Source organism: Vigna umbellata, chromosome 4 (assembly GCF_029865625.1).
Source record: "Vigna umbellata cultivar VRB3 chromosome 4, Vumbellata_1.0, whole genome shotgun sequence".
Lineage (NCBI taxonomy): Eukaryota > Viridiplantae > Streptophyta > Magnoliopsida > Fabales > Fabaceae > Vigna > Vigna umbellata.
Window position 1 is genome coordinate 58722358 of NC_142168.1, and position 20399 is coordinate 58742756.

Below are 20399 nucleotides of genomic sequence, written 5' to 3' on the forward strand. Positions count from 1 at the left end.
TTTTACAAGTAAAAGTATTGCCCTTCTCCTTCTCCAAGCATATACTATCTTTCTGTCTCGACGCAAATACAATGTCTTCGTAGAACATAAAACCTTGGTAACTTTCAAACCTACCATCGACTTCATTACCTCCTCAACTTCAAATTTTATCCATTTTATCCACCACAGACAACATAATGATAAAAATAGCTCTAAAATAATAAGTTTAAGACGCAAATGGAAAACGGCAAGAAATAGTACGTAACTACCAATAAGTTATAGGCATTTGTTGAGCATCAAATTGGATCACCCATTTAGCAACAGAGTTCCTTATAATTCAATGAAGTTCAGCAATTTTTGTGCCTAATGCAATAAATCACTTTTTTGGGTGCTCTGTAATCAAACATGATGCTGTTGAATAATACTTCATACATTCCGGTAAGTAGCCCACAATGCAACTAAAAGCAGACTGATTGTTGATAATATATTAATGTATTAATATTACAATAGTTATAATGAGTTACAATATGAGAAATTCATTGTATCAAAACATTGAGATGATATAAACAGGAGACCACCTACCTGTTTCGAAAATTTTCTATCTTTGACCATTATGAATTTTGAAGAACGCATTACACAAAATTGGAGCAGCTGCTACAAAACTTCCAAGGCCTTCGCTATGATAGGCAGAAGCTGGAACATGGAGATGATAAAGGTTTTTGCTATGGCGGGAGGGACTAAATAGAGCTGAGTTTTACCTGAAGACTAGTCACGAGAGAAAATACTGAAATGCCTCCCAAAATAGAATGTATTATTTATTCTTATTCCATATTACATTTTCCATCTCTAAGATACGGGGAAATTGACAAGATAACATTTAGATAAAGACAGTAAACTAACTTTACAAGAGGCAAAAACTAAACAAGAAATGAAGATGGATCTACTTACCAAGTTGATGAAGTTAAAAAGCCTTTCCTCTATTGTAACTATTACTATTTAGGCTATCCCCAAAAGCACCGAAACCACGCCATGTGCTATTCTGGCTTCACTTCCTATCACCAAAACCACCAGATTGAGCCCATCCAAAACCACCAGATCGATTTGAGCTACCAAATCCACCAGATCGATCTGAGCTACCAAATCCACCAGATCGATCAAAGCTACCACCCAAACCCCCTCCTGATAGACTTGAACCAGGGCTGCCAAAATGGCTAGACTTTGGTCCTCCAAACCTTCCTGTTTCACTGGAATTTCCATGGCTAGATCGGCCAAACCCGGAGTTACTATAACTGCCAGAACTGGAATTTCCATAGCTAGATCGGCCAAATCCAGGACTGCGACCAAAACCTGTACCTCCAGATTGACGATCCCTCATACCTCCTGAAGAACCAAATCGACCACCACTCCATCCACCAAACATGTCTGCTGATCCACTCTGAACATTAATCTTTGCTAGCTGATAAACAAGAATATTGGAATAAGATATGAGCAGTTAATCATTATACAACATAAATGTAACCTATAATATAAAATCGTATGAAGGGTTAAAGAATTTCAAGGGCAAGATAAATAATTATAGCCGAAGGATTTGGCCTTTCACGTTTTGAAGATCAAATATGTGCACAGGTAGAATACATGGTAACACGACAGTTAAAAAAAAAACAAAAAAAACATCCAAGCACTATCAGTCTCACAATAACTCAATTTTCTATTCATCCGATTTAGTTAAAATGAAAATCCGTAAAAAAAAAATTCCTGCCACTCCGTTATTAGTTACTAAGAATATGCCGACAAAAACTTTTAAAGATGTACATAAAGCGAGGACAGTTATTTCCACTACCAAAATTGACACAACAGATTCACCTTCCTCTTACTCATTATTCAATAAACAAAGAACTGTAGGCTTTCTCATCAGATATTTCCCATGAACTCAGTTTTAGATCAGAATTCATGTTGTCACATTTACTTTCGCTTAACATTTTACCCTTCATGAACCAAGAACATAAAACTAACAGGTTAAAAACAAGCTTTAACTTATATTTCAATATTAGTTTCTAATTAAACCAAAGCTAGAGCCACGGATGTATATCCATAATTGAGAATGAAATTTGATAGAATTTAGTGATTAGGAAATGTGAGTCAGCATTCCAGTATCAAATACCAAAACTTAATGTCTTATCCATTTGCCATCACCCTTTAATGATTTGAGGTATTTTAGTCTGAATTTGCAGCTTTCTCCCCTCCCTGCTCGATCTCATCAAAGGTCAAATAGACCCTCTTGATAGTTGAACATGGATTCACATTTACATATATTGATAGGAAATGGATAGTTTATGAAAGAAAGAGAAACGGGAATAAAACGGGGGAGAAGCGTTAGGTAGTTATAACTGTATTAGTTTTTGGGCAGGAAATAAAGCTCCTATAAAAGAGCTATTGTATTATGATATTGGACACCTTTTGAATTGTATTCGTGTATAGACCGGATTATTCCTATCTTGTGGAGAGAGAAACCTGGCTCTCATGGTGGTTGTGGCTGTGCAGTTATACAAAAATATACAGTTCATACTCTTTTTCTGTTTGTTTTGTGTGTGATAGTGCGAATTAGATAGGTTTCCAATTCAGGACAGTGACCATTAATTGGGGAGAATTAAAGATGGTTTACAAACAGGGGGAAAAAGTGGTAACAATAAACGGGGACCCCACCTTGGCACGAAAAATAGTGGCACCGAAAGCATTGATGAAAACGAAAGCAGTGAAGGTGGCGACTTTGGTTTGGACTTTGGGAAAGGCAGAGATAAACCCGGTGGAGGTGGTGACTTTGGTTTGGACTTTGGGAAAGGCAGAGATAAACCCAGAGACCGCAGAAAATAGTCCAGACTTAACAGGGGTCCAAACAGAGAAGTTGCAGCAGTTGTTGTCGGTTTTGGGAGAAGTTTTTAATGAGCCAGGGACCTACCTCCAGTCCAAAATATAATCCACCGAATCATGTTCACAATAGATGGATATAATCAAGCCTCTTCAAGGAAATCGATGAGGATCAATGGAACCCCAAAAGCTCCTGTCATGAATTTTACTGCCGAGACATCACTTGGGGTGGTTACTATAAGAGCATTGAACATGGTGAACAGATTTTTCAACAACTACCTAAAGCTTGTGGACATGGATGCAGCAGTGTTCTTTCACGCCAATGTGGCCACGAAATGGTCAATTTTAAGGATTGAAATATTTCAAAACGTGGCAGTATTCACAGCAGCTGCATTACTTATTCTACTTCCCAGGGAATTTGTATCATCGGGTCTTGTGGGATTGTCTCTTTCTTATGCGTTGACATTGAAAGAATCCCAAGTATTCTGGAGTAGGATGTATAGCATGTTGTCTGACCATATCATCTCTGCTGAAAGAATCAAGCAATTCATTCACATTCCATCAGAGCCTCCTGCCCTTGTGGAGGATCACAGACCTTCATCTTCATGGCCTTCCAAGGGTAGGATCGATCTTCGAGCCCTAGAGATTAGATATCGTCCAAATGCTCAATTAGTTCTCAAGGGTATAAACTGTACGTTTCTAGAAGGGAGTAGAGTGGGAGTTGTTGGGAGGACTGGAAGTGGCAAAAATACACTTATCAGTGCTTTGTTTTGCTTAGTTGAACCTTCAAGAGGTGATATTCTAATAGATGGGATAACATATGCTTGATGGGGTTAAGGGATTTGAGAACGAAACTAAGCATCACCCCTCAAGAACCAACTCTTTTCAAGGGCAGCATTAGGACCAACGTGGACCCACTGGGCTTCTATGAAGATGATGAAATATAGAAGGTTATAGAGAAATGTCGGCTAAAGGACACAGTCTGGCAAGCTACCAGGTCTCTTGGACTCTTCTGGGAGGGACGAAGGGGGAAATTGGAGTTTGGGACAGTGCCAACTGTTTTACCTTGGTAGAGTACTACTTAAGAGAAACAGAATACTTGTCCTAGATGAAATTACTGCGTCTATTGACTCTGCAACAGATGCCATTTTACAACAAGTGATAAGACAAGAATTTGCACAATGCACAGTCATAACTGTGGCTCACAAAGTTCCAACTATAATAGATAGTAAGGCAGCAACATGAGAGGAGCAACATGAGAGGATGTGCTAACTATCTAGGAACAATTCCCAGACTTCAACCTTGAGGACAAGGTTGCACATCAGGCTGTGGGTAATGATAGGAAATGGATAGTTTATGAAAGAAAGAGAAAAGGGAAAGGAAATGGATAGTTTATGAAAGAAAGAGAAAAGGGAATAAAGCGGGTGTTAGGGAGTTAATTGTATATAGGAGAAGAGGTAAAGGCAATGAGCCTAACTGCCAAGGCAGTTAGGAAATGGGGAAATGGGTTTCTGTTAATTCTGTTAATAGTTGGTATAAAAGGGGGGAAGCGAGTGTATGTCAGTAGTTTTGGAGTCTTATTGATTGTGCAAGAACTCTTGTAGTTCTTTGGGGAGAGGTTAAGCTCTCTGAGTATCTTGTATTCACCATTCTTCTTGATTCTTTGGCAATAAAAGGAGGCTGTATAATTCAGAGAACATGTCCTGTGTGGTGTTTCTAGCGTTATTCTTAGGTTCTTGATTAAAAGAACCTATCATTTGGTCCGACCTGCCGGATCCGATAGGAGGAGAACCAGTGATGGGTAGCGAGACGGAGGGAAGACTGGATAACTTGGAGATCACAGTGGAGGGAATTAAAGAGGAGACCGCGGCAATCAGACGCGATTTGCAACAAATGATGAGATTGATGAGTGGGGGTGCAAACCATCAAGGGGGTGGTTCTGAGGGAAGCAGCAGTTCAGTGAATGATAATCAGGGGAGAGGTGATACTGGGGGAATATCGCACAATTGGAGGAAGAAAGTGGAATTGCCATCCTTTGAAGGCAGAGACCCATACATCTGGATTAATCGAGCCGAAAGATTTTTCAAAATCCAGAAAGTGGCTGAGGAGGACAAAGTGGAACTCGCTTACATTAGCATGGAGGGGAGCGCGAGTTATTGGTTCAAGTATTGGCGGGAGAAAACCAAGAACCGGACATGGATGGGTTTGAAGATGGGGTTGATTAATCGCTTCGGTGGTGGGTCCAGGGGGACGGTCTACGAACAAATGGCCACTATGAGACAGGAGGGAACGCTTGAAGAGTTTGTAAGGAGTTTCGAGATGTTACTGGGTCAGACCCAGGGCCTGTCGGAGGAGTTGATTCTGGGTTTCTTCTTGGCGGGGTTGCGGGAAGACATTAAGGGCCAGGTCAGAATCCAGGGTCCCCCAGACTTGATGGTTGCGATTAGGGTGGCGAGAGACGTGGAGGACGCCATAAACCGTGGAGGCGGAGGAGCGTGGAATGGGATCAAGGCGACTCACGCGGGTACGCGAACCTCGGCGTCGATCGTAAGGGCTGAGGGAGATCGCAGTTTCGCGACAAGGATCGACGGGACAGACGGAGTGGGCCCGGCCAGAAGAGACGGTTCGGCAGTGGCGAATAGCACCAATGCGAAGGGTAATAACACGACCGGAGGAGAAAACAAGAATCGGATGGTTAGAAACTTGCCCTACCCAGAGTTTCTAAAGAGGCAGGAAGAGGGGAGATGTTTCCGATGCGGAGGTCCGTTTGCACCGGGTCACCGATGTGCGGAAAGGGGGTTACGAGTACTGTTACTCGCGGAAGATGAGGAAGGGGAGTTGGAGGAAAGCGCTAACCTGGAGGTGAAACCCATGGAGCTCTCAGCATGTTCAGCGGAGGGTCTGACACCTCCCAAGACCATGAAGTTGACCGGGCTGATAGGAGGAAGACGCGTGGTAGTCTTGATTGACAGCGGAGCCAGCCTAACTTCATTAGCAGAAAACTGGTGGAGGAACTGGGACTTCCGATGGTAGAAACACCCTCCTACGCCGTGAGTCTGGGTGACGGGTGTAAGAGATGGACGAGCGGAAGGTGTGAGAAGGTGGAATTGAAGCTGGGAAAGGTGACGGTGGAGGAAGCCATGCATGTGTTTGAACTAGGAGGAGTCGATTTGATATTGGGTATTGCGTGGTTGGCAAAATTGGGGGAAGTGGTTGTTAACTGGAGGGAGATGTCCATGCAATATGTAGTGGATGGCGAGAAGATGAAGATTATCGGCGATCCAGCCCTGGCTCGACAGCTGGTAGAGCCAGGCGCACTAGCAAGGATCACAGATGCTGAGTCATGGTTCTTGGTTTGGGAAATGTGCATAGTGGAACCCAGGGTAGACGGTGACGGGATGGATGATTTGACGGAGCAGCAGCAGGCAGAAATCAGAGCAGTTCTGCATGCCCATTACAAGGTGTTTCAGGAGGGAGGTGGATTACCACCTTCACGTGATGCGCAGCACCGAATAGTGCTTAAGGAGGGCACAAACCCTATAAACGTAAGACCTTATAGGTATCCTTTTTTCATGAAAGAAGAGCTGGAGAAACAGGTAGCGGATATGCTGCGAGCGGGCATCATTCGGCCGAGTCAGAGTCCGTTTTCCAGCCCGGTAATTTTGGTGAAAAAAAAAGATGGAAGCTGGAGGTTCTGAGTAGACTACCGGGCATTGAACAAAGCCACTGTACCGGATAAGTTCCCTATTCCGGTGATTGAAGAACTATTGGATGAGCTTAAGGGTGCCAGGTTCTTCTCTAAGTTGGACCTAAAGGCGGGGTATCATCAGATACGGATGGGGGAAGAGGATATCCACAAGACGGCTTTCAGAACTCACCAGGGCTTGTTTGAATTTTTGGTGATGCCTTTCGGGTTAATGAATGCGCCAGCGACATTCCAAAGTGCCATGAACAGATTAATGGCGCCCTACTTGAGGAAATGGGTGCTCGTTTTTTTTTATGACATCTTGGTATACAGCTCCTCATGGGAAGAACATCTCCACCATTTAAATTTGGTGCTGCAGCTACTGGAACAACATGTTTGGGTGGCCAATCCAAAAAAATGTGAGTTTGGGAAACGGAGAATTCAATACTTGGGACATCAGATCTCGGAGCAAGGAGTAGAGATGGATCGAGATAAGGTGAAGGCAGTGCTGGAATGGGAAGAGCCCCGGAATCTGAAAGCATTGAGGGGATTTCTGGGCTTAACGGGGTATTATAGGAGGTTTGTGCAAGGATATGGGGAGTTAGCGAGACCCCTCACGGAATTGTTGAAAAAGGGGAAGTTTGAGTGGTCGGAGAGAGCCAGGACAGCCATGGAAACTCTGAAAGTTGCGATGACGTCTGCACCGGTACTGACGTTGCCCGATTTTACACAAGAATTTCACGTGGAGTGTGATGCTTCTGGGAGTGGTGTGGGAGTTGTGTTGATGCAAAATAAGAAGCCCATTGCTTTCTTTAGCAGGGCGCTGTCTGAGGGGTCGCGTACTAAATCCATATACGAGAAGGAGCTGATGGCGTTGGTCATGGCCATCCAACATTGGAGGCCCTATCTTCTGGGGAGGAGGTTTGTGGTTTTTACTGATCAGCGCAGCCTCAAATATTTGCTGGAACAGAGAATAACAACGCACAGTCAACAAAATTGGATAGCCAAGTTGATGGGGTATGATTTTGAGATAGTTTATAAGTTGGGAAGCTCGAACAAGGTAGCAGATGCTTTATCCCGGAGAGAAGAAGGTGGTATGGAGGAAGGAGAACTACGAGTCATCTCCAGGCCTTATTGGCATGATTTCCAAGAGGTTTTGAAAGAAGTGGAAGAAGATGTTGCGCTTCGGAAGATAATGGAGGACCTTAAGGGGGATCCAACTAGCCACGACGCATATACGTTGGAGAATGACCGCCTTCACTATAAAGGAAGGTTGGTTTTGTTCGCTAAATCAAATTGGATTCCAAAGCTTCTAGCAGAGTTTCATGTGACGAGTACAGGGGGCCATTCTGGAGTGTTTCGCACCTACCGAAAAATTGCACAATCATTATATTGGCCAGGGATGAAGAAAACAGTGACAGAGTTCGTCGCGGGTTGTGTGATTTGTCAGCAGCATAAGTACTTAGCTGCCTCCCCTCAGGGTCTTTTGCAACCACTACCGATTCCACAAGCCATTTGGGAAGAGATAAGTCTAGATTTCATTGTAAAGCTACCCAAATCACACGGGTTTGATGCAATCTTGGTAGTAGTTGACAGGATGAGTAAGTACAGTCACTTTATAGCGTTGAAACACCCGTATTCAGCCCGTACGGTTGCAGAAAGGTTTGTCCAACAAATAGTTAGATTACACGGAATTCCTATGTCAGTAGTCAGCGATAGAGACCCCTTGTTTTTGAGCGTGTTCTGGAAAGAACTCTTCCAGATGCAGGGTACCCAACTTAGTATGAGCACGGCATACCATCCTGAGACGGATGGCCAAACGGAAGTTGTGAATAGAATTTTGGAAGGGTATTTGAGGTGTTTTTGCTCAGAACAGCCGAAGAGTTGGAAGTTAATGCTCCCTTGGGCTGAATACTGGTATAATACCAGTTACCAAAGTGCCGCAAGATGCTCCCCTTTTGAAATCGTTTATGGAAGAGCTCCACCAGCTTTGAGCCGTTTTATCCCAGGTGAGACAGTGGTGGAGTCGGTGGTTCAGGATTTGATGACAAGGGACGAGGCTTTGAAACAGCTCAAGGTGCATTTAAGGCAAGCGTAGGAAGCGATGATTAATCAGGCGAATAAGAAAAGGAAAGAAGCAGACATTCAGATAGGAGATTGGGTCTACTTGAAGATTAGACCCCATAGACAGTCTTCCATGCCAACTCGGTTGCATCCGAAGCTATCGGCACGGTATTATGGTCCTTTTGAGGTGTTACAGCAAGTGGGGAAGGTAGCTTTTCGTTTGCAATTACCAGAGGCAGCCAGAATACACTCCGTATTCCACGTTTCCCAACTGAAGAAAGCGGTGGGGGAGAAGCGAGTTGAAAAGGAACTTCCAGCGGAGCTACAAGCAGATGGGCCCATGTTTTGGCCAGCGAAGGTATTGGACAAAAGGATTCGACGGCTGGGGACAGAGGAAATACCTGAGGTATTGATAGAATGGCAAGAAGGGGGACAAGAGAGTGCAACATGGGAAGATCAGGCGACTATACAAGAGCAATATCCAGAGTTCAACCTTGGGGACAAGGTTGTTGGAGGAGAGGGGAGTAATGTTAGGGAGTTAATTGTATATAGGAGAAGAGGTAAAGGCAATGAGCCTAACTGCCAAGGCAGTTAGGAAATGGGGAAATGGGTTTCTGTTAATTCTGTTAGTAGTTGGTATAAAAGGGGGGAAACGAGTGTATGTCAGTAGTTTTGGAGTCTTATTGATTGTGCAAGAACTCTTGTAGTTCTTTGGGGAGAGGTTAAGCTCTCTGAGTATCTTGTATTCACCATTCTTCTTGATTCTTTGGCAATAAAAGGAGGCTGTATAATTCAGAGAACTTGTCCTGTGTGGTGTTTCTAGCATTATTCTTAGGTTCTTGATTAAAAGAACCTATCAGCGGGGGAGAAGCGTTAGGTAGTTATAACTGTATTAGTTTTTGGGCGGGAAATAAAGCTCCTATAAAAGAGCTATTGTATTCTGATATTGGACACCTTTTGAATTGTATTCGTGTATAGACAGGATTATTCCTATCCTGTGGAGAGAGAAACTTGGCTCTCTTGGTGGGTGTGGCTGTGCAGTTATACAAAAATATACAGTTCATACTCTTTTTCTGTTTGTTTTGTGTGTGATAGTGCGAATTAGATAGGTTTCCAATTCAGAAACCTATCATATATATTATAATTTATAATCCTTTGGGTGCATCAAGATAACATCCCGTATAAGCTACCATAGATTAACGGGTAGCACTCCACACTTGCTGTGTGCAGGGACAGTAGTTTGCTTGCTGAACATAGTTTTGCACCAACTCGAGCTTTAGTACTTAAGACCCAGTGATAGTGGAAAACCTAGGTACGTTAAAGACAGTCTTTCACAACTCAGTCACAAACTAGGAAGATATCACCACAAAGCTCCCTAACTTAGAGAGGTACCACATTCCAATGACCTTTTTGGTGAACTGGATTGGATCTATGGAAAGAGAATAGGCTACCCTTCTTGGTGCCGCAAGGACTAGAATAATATAAACAAAGAAAGCTACAATATGGAAAAGAAGAAGCAAATCACCTCAGTAAATTTGCATCCAACATCACGCTCAATAGTCCTTACAGTCCTGAATTGATCTTCTGAGTAAATAAGAATGGCAGCTCCTTTCTTCCCAGCACGGCCTGTTCGTCCAGATCTGTGAACAAATATCTCTGATGAACTGGGAAGATCATAATGTATCACCTGTATGAGAAAACCAAGTCAAAATGTATAAATAGATTGAATAACAGTGTATGTAAATGTGTTGGCATATACACATATATTACAGTAAGGCATAAAAGATAAGAGTGAATAAGATACACAGACAAGCAATCAATAGTGAAAAAGAAAAAGTAATACAATACAGACAGGTAATAGTGAAGACAAACATTTAGAAAGGAAACATCACACAGTAATTTCCCCTCAAACTCAAAATTTAGGGAATCAAACAATTATAATATGATAAACATGATCATGTCCCCCCTCCCCCAATTTATTCAACAACAATAAAGGAAGAACTACCACATAGAATGTATGAGCTTTTCTTGAACCTTAATCAACTACCAAAAACCAAGGATAATACAACAATTTCAAACATAATGTTTAGTAAAATAAAACTTACAAGATCTACATTTGGAACGTCAAGGCCCCGTGATGCAACATCGGTTGCCACTAAAACATTGAAATGGTTGTTTCTGAAACCAGCAAGAGTTCTTTCCCTCTGAGTTTGTGAAATATCTCCATGCAAAGCCTCACATTTAAGGCTTTTAGCCATTACATATGATAATCTATCAGCATCACGTTTGGTTTGAGTGAAAACAATACACTTTCCTCCATTGGCATGTTCCTACCAAAGTATATACAATTAGGAAAGGCATACAGAAGCCTGCCTAAGAACCAAACATACTGAGTTGCAATCATTTTAGTAAAATATATAAAATTGTAAAACAGATTCTTATAATAAAATATCAATGATATCACTAATTACAGCTGATACAAACTTAGGGAGAAAAGATTGAATCTGAAGTCATACTGTTATCAGGGGTGCAAGAATCCCTGCTTTAGTGCGCACATCAGACGCAATAGAGTACAGTGAAATTCCATCTGCCAACTTCTGATCAGAATCTCCAACCTACAGCACCAATAAGTTCCCAAGTAGAGAATTACAAATCAGCAATAAGGATTCTGCAAGTTAATCTCAAACGTTCTTATTTCTTCTTCCTCCTTACAAAGTAAAAGTAAAATTCATGAAAAAAATGTGCAAAACTGAACAAAGATCTCATGCTGTGGTATGAATTCCAAAATTCTATATAATACCTTCTACAATCATATTTAAGGTTTCAACTTATATAGAACCACTGTTTAATTTATATAAACATGTCATAGAAAAATAGTTATACAGGCACAAATATAGAAAGCTACAATTTCTTCTGAAGGTTGAGAACACATCTACTTGCACCTGCTTATACACATAATATTTATGGCATCTATATGCATAAAATTTCTTGCTCAAAAATTACCCTAGTTAATCTACAACTTTTACTACAGGCCTGACTCTGCACTTCAATTTTAGGGATACAGAACAGTCTACAGTCCAACTTGTGGAGACCAGTACATGTATTTATCCCAGTTGCATTGAAAAAACTATTGTTTAATGTGTTGGGTATATCCACAATAAATAGCCATGCTAGAATGATTGTTCATATGGGATATAAACAGCCTTAGTTCCCTCAAAAATTGACTTGTTTCGATTTTCCAAAATAATTTTAGGGCCTTTCTGTTCTGCAAATTCCTAGGATAGAGAGATTCTTAGTTCTGTAACTCAAAGGCTATTAATGGCAGCTAGCCCTTAAAGATTATATCCTGTCTTTGTATTTCATCACTATCACAATTAGACACGACAAGTTGTAGCTCTTTTCATGAGTTTTCTGCATACGATAATTTTACCTTGAATCCTATGTCGGATAGTCTAATACATATAGACCATTTGATAATAACAAACAGTGTAGGTGTTATGAAATTGTATTATATAAACCTTCTAACGTGTTTTGTTCCCGCTAAAGAATTTACAAGATTTCTCACAACCTACAAGAAATCTTGTAAATTCTTCACACTATGATGTTTTCCCAAGTGAGTTTAAAATGTACAATCTCTAAGAGTGTTTTTCTTTATGCTTGAAAGTTCTTAAGCAGATTAAGAAGGTGTAACCAAAGATGTTTGTGTAGTCGTTGTAATCATTTAATTGATTAGTGAAACCTCTTAAACAATGTATTTAAGACAGAACTGGACATTTAATTGATTAGTTAAACCTCTTAAACAATGTATTTAAGACAGAAATGAACATAGTCCGTGAGTTGGGATGAACTAGTATAAAATATTTTGTGCACTTGATTTATGTTTACTAGATAGTCTAGTCTAGAACTGTGTGAAAAGAGTCTAAGGCTCTATTCAACCCTCCCTCTTCTACAGCCAGTTGTTCTATCAGAAATCACTCCAACCCTAGTTTTGTGCGAGAAGATTTTTACGTATTGAAATTTATTTCCTCATAGATCATAAAATCCTCAGCTTTAGAAGATTCCATTGATTAAATTTGTAGGTATCTTCTAATTTCTCCTCAAAACTCTCTTTGGCCCATGTCATACTAGATTAGGCATAATTCCAACAGACATGAAATTTGAAAAATTCGTTAGCCTGACTTTGCATAATTTCAACAGAAATGACATTTAAAAACTTGATTAACATTTCTTACTGGTGCCTAAAATAGATGTGTATACTTACGAGATCAATGGTAAGGGGGTTGTTTAGGTAATTGCGGGTAATACTCTTTATCCAAGATGGCATTGTTGCTGAGAACATAAGAGTCTGACGATTTGGAGACAAATTCTCCAAGATGTTCTCCACAGCTTCTTGAAACCCTACTTGAAGCATCTGATCAGCTTCATCAAGAACAACAAATTTCACATCCTTTAAATTCAGTGCCCTCCTATTGAGAAGATCAATAATTCGACCAGGTGTGCCTACTACAATATCTACACCATAATTAAGCTGCCTCATTTGTTGTTGGATGGGCATACCCCCATAAAGACAGATCGTGTCCAGGTTAGGTGCAGCCTCATTGAATTCCTTCTCAACCTGCCGTGCAAGTTCTCTAGTAGGAGCCAAAACCATAGCCAAAGGATCTTTTCCTCGCCTGCAATGATCAAAGACAAAACTTTGTTTATTTGAAGAAACGAATAAGATTAGACACAGGACCATTACCTAATCCTCCTTCCAGCAGAAAAACAAGGCTACAGATTCAAGTAGAAGTAAAATGTAAGTGTAACTAATATAAAGTACCCATGCTTAGCATTTAGCTGAATAATCCTGTCTAAGATGGGTATCCCAAATGCAAGAGTTTTCCCAGTTCCTGTCCTAGCTCGACCAATCATATCACGTCCCTGCATTGCAGGTTCCAGCACAGCTCTCTACAACAACAATAAATAATTGAGCACCTCAAGATCAAATATAATAAATTTTGTCAACATGTATTTAAATATAAAATATATTATCCGAACTCAAATCAGTTCCTTGCACCACAGGTTTCTAATAATAATACATGAGCTCACGCCCTATGAACACACACATTTGTCTTCTGTTTCAACCAAACTATGTAAAATTCAAACAAATTACCTGAATGTAAGTCAAATTATTTCTCCATGTATAATGGCAAAAGTAATAATAATAATTATTATAAATTTGAGTGTTCATTGTACAACAAGTGTATGTTCAAGAGTCATTTGACATACCATAACAAATTAAATATATTTGTCTCTATATCAAATTCATATATCCAGAAATAAAATGTCTTCATCTAAATAATTTATTACATAATGTCCTCCTCGATATCAAAAGTTTTATCTCTCTAAATTTTATTAGATCTAATAAATAACTCATTATTAGATAGTTTCGTAGCATAAAATGCAAGTGCCAACAACTCCATGAATGACTGTTCCTTTTATCAACACATGACCATGAGTCTTCTGTTTTAATAGAAGATTCACTATTTATAATAATAAAAAAATAATAACTTCTGTTACGTGCTTAATTTCACCCCTATTTAGTAAATGATATTTTGTTTTACATTTTTTTTAAATATTCAAATTTTAAAATGTCCTTACAATATACGAAAAACTTCTAGTTGCTACAATACAACTAAACTAGTAAACTGATTTCGTAAAATTTTCAGACAACCGGTTTGAAGTTATTTACCATTTCCCTTCACCTAACTACAAACCAAATACGAACCTCACAACATTAATTAACGAAGCAAAAAACCTAAAACCCGAAAAAAAACAAATTGTAAAGAAAACTGAAAACAACAGTAATCGACGTTTACCTGGATAGGAAACAGCTTTGCGATCCCTTTCTTGGCCAAGGCATCCACGATCTCCGTCGAGATCCCGAGCTTCGCGATCTCGAGTCCTTCGTCGCAGTTCGTGCCGGAACCTACCTCTTCGTTGGAGTAGTCGCGTTCCACGGCGAGCTGCGCCGTGCAAGAAACCGGCGACGAGCGGAAGTTCAACGGTCCGGATATCGCATGCAAGGATCTGATTCCAACTCCGTCGTTGGAGCCACCGTGCCGGACAGCTGCGAGCCCGCTGTGGCGCGGAAGCGATTCGACGGTGGCGAGAGTGGCGAAGAAGCGGCGCGAGATTACAGAGGAGGATCTTCTGAGGATCAAAGTCGCCATGTTGATGACACTGACTGGTGAAGATATTGAGGTTTAGGGTTTTGTTCTTCCGATTGAGAAAGGTTTTGAGAATGCGACTGTGATAAACCCTGAAAGTTTTTGAGAAAAAGGGTTTTATGTTTCAGGGTTTTAGGGTGGAAATCCTGTGCGGACGAGTCTACACAGCTTATGCTTCACCAGAACACTACAGAAAAACCTCAATATTAAATTTAATATTAGTATATAACAGATAATTACTTTGTAAGAAAAAGATTACAAAGGAAGAAAGATTCACAGATGTTAAAAATTATTAGTCTATGGATAAATGAATAATTTGATTTATGTTAATTTAACTTTTAAAAGAATAAAATGTTTATATTAATATACAAATAAATCTTGTCATTATATTTTATTGTTAAACTTTTTAGGATTATTTATTGATAAAAAGTTTAAATGTTAAATACTTATTTTATATAATTTAAAAAAAAATATTTCATTTTAAAGTAAATATTTAAAAATATAACAATTTTCTTTATCTAATAAGGGAAAGTTATGCAGAACAAACAACATTTACATGTTTGTTAGATGAGAATGGGACTTTCGTAATTCGTAATAGATTATAATATAATTCGTAATTCGTAATTCGTAATTCGTAATAGATTATAATATAATCTTCGTGTTCTGATTTTAAAGACAAAATAAATTATATATAATTTAACTGAAACATAGTTTTTAAAAACATTATAAAAAAATATTTAACGTAAGTTATTTCACAGTAAGTTAAGAATGATGATAAAAGAAACAGTAAGTTAAGAATACTCTAGTATTAACGAATTTGAATTTGTTTTATATTTAGAGATTAAACATCAAATTATGAACAAATTTACTGTACAGTACTATATTTTATTACCGCAACGGTATGGATTTATTATGTTTTATACCATTTTCTTTATTTAGGTTTTTAGATATGAGAAAAGTTGGTAAGAATGATACTAATATTTGGAATAATCGAAAGTGTAAATATATATAATATTTTCCCAAATAACATCAAGTAATGACATATGTGAAAACTAAAATAAATAATAACAATTAATTACATAAATAAAATCTTAAAGAAAGATTTATTTTAGTTTTTTTAATTTTAGATATTAACATAACCCGGAGATATTAATACAATTCTAAAGGATAAATTGGTTTGTCCTTTTTATGTGTTATTTCTAAAGAATACAAACATGAAAATTAATTCATATTTTAAAATATATTTTGAAAAGAATGTATTACTGTGATTAGATTTATGTAAATGATATATTAAATCATTTTAGATTAGGTTTTTCCTTGTATCCATTAATCGTACTTGCACCCATAGGAAATAAAAGGTAAGAATAAGGGGGTTCATTCACGTGGATAAACGTGGTACCGGTTATTTCATAGGTAAAGTAAAAATAAATCAACTTATTCTTAATTAATTTTTTTATAAGTTAGAATTTGTGTAATTTGAGTTTATTCACCTAAATATAATTTATTTTATACATTTAGTACAATGCATTTAGGATCTACTTGTTTTAAACGATGAATTTGTATAAAGAGATGGAAGGAATCAAATAAGAAAAAAAAACATGAAATTTGACGAATAAAAAATAATTAAAAATAAAAAAGAGACTAATATTTTATTATTAATTTTCTTCTCATAATAGGAAAATCATATAAAAAAATTAAAACATAATAAAATATTGACAGCAAAATTAATTATGTGATCAGAGAACTGATTTTCTATTACATAATTCCTGGCGGTTTATGTCTAACTAGTATTTAGTACTCCGCAGTTCTATAATTTTTGAGACAATACACATGGATATTTGGTACCTCTTTCAAAAATTCCATTATGGTTTCTGATATTTTTTAACAATACTGAATTATTATAGTTGATTAAAATCGAATTAAATATGTTTTTAATTTTTAAATTGTGATATAAAATTAGAATTTGATTTCTCTTAAATTAAGATATATTTTAATTCTCAAATTTTAAAAATAAATAAATATAATTTTTCTAATTCATAATTACGTTAACATGTAAAACACATTTTTGGATGACGTTTGAGTTATCCGTTTTGGTATATCTTAACTCAAAATTTCATTTTAAAACACCGTCAAACAAATTAACATTAATTCTAAAGTTTAATTACTATAATTTAAAAAATAACGAATTTCAATTTTATATGAAAATTTAAAAACTATAAACATATTTAATCTATTAAAATTCAAAACTGAAGTAAAATTATTTAAACAAATTTTGTAGCTTTAGTAGAAAACCAATTTGAAACGACTACACCAAACCTCATAATGGCCAGAGTTTGTATTAGGAGAATTTTTTCTTCTTCCAAGAAATAATTCACCAAACAAATTGGGTTTATTATCTTCAACAAAATAAGAAAGTTGAACAGAAACATCAACATATCTTAATGTTGTTAGGGTTCTTATGTTTCAATTAAACATAGCAATTTTTTGTATGGTATCAAACATGTTGGTTTTTTTAATTAACCATGTTTTTTTTCCGTTATTTTAAACAAAAACACCCTTTGAGCTTTTATATAGAAAAACACCTGATTTTTCCATGCTCAAAGTCTTTGATTGTTTACACACACCATACTTGACATCACAAATTTGAGACTCGATCCTGCAAAGGAATTTTCTTGGAATATGAAATTGGTACAAAAGGCTATGTTGTTTTGGATGTAAAATAATTTTCTTGTATTATGATACAACTCATCTCTTAATGTATTCAAAACAAAGGAAGACACATTAGTAAAATATCTTTTTAATAACTTTTTTACAATAATTTATGTGGTGTTTTGTTATTGGTCCATTTTAAATACATGGACCAATAAAATAGTGACACATAGTCTGTTGTCAAAAATTGTTAAAAAAGTTGTTAAAATATCATGGTCCAAAAAATTATCATGTCGCCCTTTAATTTGAATTAGGTTACTCTGATATTAGTGTTTTTAAATCATTACTTATCTCAAAAAGTTTACATTTAGTTTAAATCTAACATCAAATAGAATCGATTCACTCAATTAATATATCTCAAAAATAATAATACTCATACAATATTACGCTTACTATAAAAAAATAAGATTCAACAACACATCAACCAATATCAATATTCAGCAACAGATAATTATTTTGATCAGATTAGTAGGAATTAAGTCAAATTTCTTTAGTTGCAATGGTTATTCTCAAAGCTAACTTTTTAAAAACCTAAGTGATTTAATTATGACCTATAACAATGTATTTAAACGTAACATAATTTTAGTATGTGATATAAACAAGTTTAGAGAACCAATTTTGTCAAATAATTCCACCGATATTAATGACAAAATTATAAGAAAATGTTATAAAACAAATAGAAACTGATTCTCCTTACAAATCTAATCCGTTAGAAATACTTAAATCCTCAACTATTAACTACTATGAGGTGTAATCACATTTAAAAATAAATGATACATGAAGAAAGAAAGTTAGATTTTATTTAAAAATAAATAAAAAATAAAATAAGATGGGAGAGAGGAGAGTTGGGGTGTGGAGGGGTTGAGAAAATCGCATCTTATATCAAACACCTTGTTAATGTTATATATACCCTAAATTCTAACTCGTAAACTCCTCTAAACAATACCACACAAAATAAATAAAATTAACAAAATTAACAAAACCATAAGAAATTAAAAATAAATTAAAAGGAAATTCAAGTAACAATTATATATATATATATCAAAAACAAAAAAGTTAAAATAAAGATTAAATAAAAAAATTATAAAACAAATTAAAAACCATAAATCCTAAAAAATAAAACACAATAAATAAAAGTCATTAAAAATAAATTAAATTAAAATCAAAGAAAAAAATTAAAATAACAATTAGAAAAAACTAATGGTTACCGGATTCGGAAATTTAAATACCAATTAGAAAAAAAAAGTTAAAATAACAATTAAGATAGAATCTAATTTTGAAATTTGGTAAATTTTTTAATTATATTTTGAAAATTGATTAAAAAACTTACTGAATTTCTAAATTTGATAATCAACTAAAATTCAATATTTTTTTAATTGAGTTTTAAAATTTAATAAACTCCTAAATGGAATTTTAAAATTAAATATTCAATTCTAAATCTCTAAATCCATACCTTTAAATCTCTAAATTCTTTCATACCTACGTTTAAAAATTAAACATTTGGACTAAACTAAATATTTACAAATGAATTTGAACTAAACTAAACATTTATAAATTAAATATTGTAAAAAATGTGTATCTTGTGACATGATATGCTTAAGGGTTGAAGGTAGCATGTGAAAAAAGCTACGGTGGTGAGAGATGAAGTGATAAGGGATGCGAGGGAGAGGAAGAAGAATTCTTGGTTGGTGCTATGCTAAGGTTAAGAGGAAGTGTGAGTGAATAAAAGTAGTGTGTGGAGTAAATATAAGGAGAAATAAATTTTTATTTTACCCTATTCAGAAGGTTAGTTTAAGAATTTAAAAAGGTTTAGAGGTGCACAAAGAAAACTTGGAGATGTAGAAAGAAACCTACAAGTTATACATGTAAAAGGCTCAATTTCTCTTTCCCATTTTCGTCACCCACCTTCACACCCATCACCTCCCCCTCCCTCTTCTCCTTCTCTTTCCCATTTCCATCACCCACCCTCACACACATCCCCCCTCCTCTTCTCCTTCTTTTTTCCATTTCCATTACCCTCACACCCACTACCGAGGAGTCTTGCAAAAAATGTGATGGAGAGATTTTCTCAGTCCTACATAATGACAAATGGCTATCATGACATCGATGGCAATTTTGAGGGTTTAAGTTGTGATGAACTTGAAGAGGATGCAGATGCAGACCTAATAAGAAAGATCAAAGGAGGTTGAGGAGAAGGTTATTCTTCTTTCAAAGAAACTGGAACGAGAACTTTTTTCCTGATGGTGGTTATGATGTGTCAGTACTGATTTAGACAATCAGACATCTACTAGAGGAGAAAATAAGTTTGGCTCTGGAAGTTTCAACCCATTTAAGGTCTCAAATTTCTTACAGAGTATTCGTCAGAGAAAAACTTAGCCATGTCAAAACAGAACTTGATTATCGAACTCAAAGACTAGAAAAAGAAAAGAATGAGATGCAATCGGTACTGGAGAAGGAATTGGATAAGAGGTCAAATGACTGGTCATTTAAACTTGAGAAATACCAATTAGAGAGCAAAGAATAAGTTGAAAAACTTAGGCTAGAATATTCTCACTTTTATTTATGAATAAGTTTCTTATTTAACAAATATTCCTTTATAATTTAAAATATTGTTCATATTACCTAATTTAAAACTATATTTTAAATTATATAATCTTATTTAATATTTTATAATTACATCAAATTATAAAAATTAAAATGTTATTTTAAATCATATAATTTGGAACCTAAATTATAGATTTCTTTAATTGTATAATTTAGAATTACATTTCAAATTGTTTTAAATAGAAATTATAAGATTATGATAGAAAGATGAGTATATTGTGACATATTTATAGACTTTTCTAAACCTTACTATAATATATATAAAAAAAAGAGATATTTTTTAT

At 36.4% G+C, this 20399-nt stretch overlaps 1 protein-coding gene across 3 annotated transcripts; it reads right to left on the minus strand.

The window, feature by feature from the left end:
• Nucleotides 1–422: 422 nt before the first annotated feature.
• On the minus strand, nt 423–14908 carry LOC148200707 (DEAD-box ATP-dependent RNA helicase 53, mitochondrial-like). Of its 3 annotated transcripts, none has more exons than XR_015785886.1 (8): nt 14452–14908; nt 13413–13540; nt 12855–13266; nt 11110–11208; nt 10699–10923; nt 10119–10280; nt 928–1435; nt 423–737 (listed from the first exon to the last, which is right to left on the minus strand). XR_015785886.1 is itself a non-coding variant. In XM_088112534.1 (7 exons), the coding sequence occupies exons 1-7, from the start codon at nt 14803–14805 to the stop codon at nt 1025–1027; spliced, it is 1791 nt and encodes a 596-aa protein (XP_087968660.1). In that variant the 5' UTR covers nt 14806–14908; the 3' UTR covers nt 423–1024. The 3 variants fall into 3 exon arrangements, 1 of the variants encoding a protein (XP_087968660.1); XR_015785885.1 differs by having other exon boundaries at nt 423–744; XM_088112534.1 differs by having other exon boundaries at nt 423–1435.
• Between the last annotated feature and the right edge of the window lie 5491 nt (nt 14909–20399).

Excerpts from the sequence above, each read along its gene's own strand:
- LOC148200707 (XM_088112534.1), bottom strand. The coding sequence starts at position 14,805 with ATGGCGACTTTGATCCTCAGAAGATCCTCCTCTGTAATCTCGCGCCGC. Across the intron at positions 13,541-14,451 it reads CAAAGCTGTTTCCTATCCAG|AGAGCTGTGCTGGAACCTGC; the intron begins GTAAACGTCGAT and ends TTGTTGTTGTAG. Across the intron at positions 1,436-10,118 it reads TTGGATGCAAATTTACTGAG|CTAGCAAAGATTAATGTTCA; the intron begins GTGATTTGCTTC and ends CTTGTTTATCAG.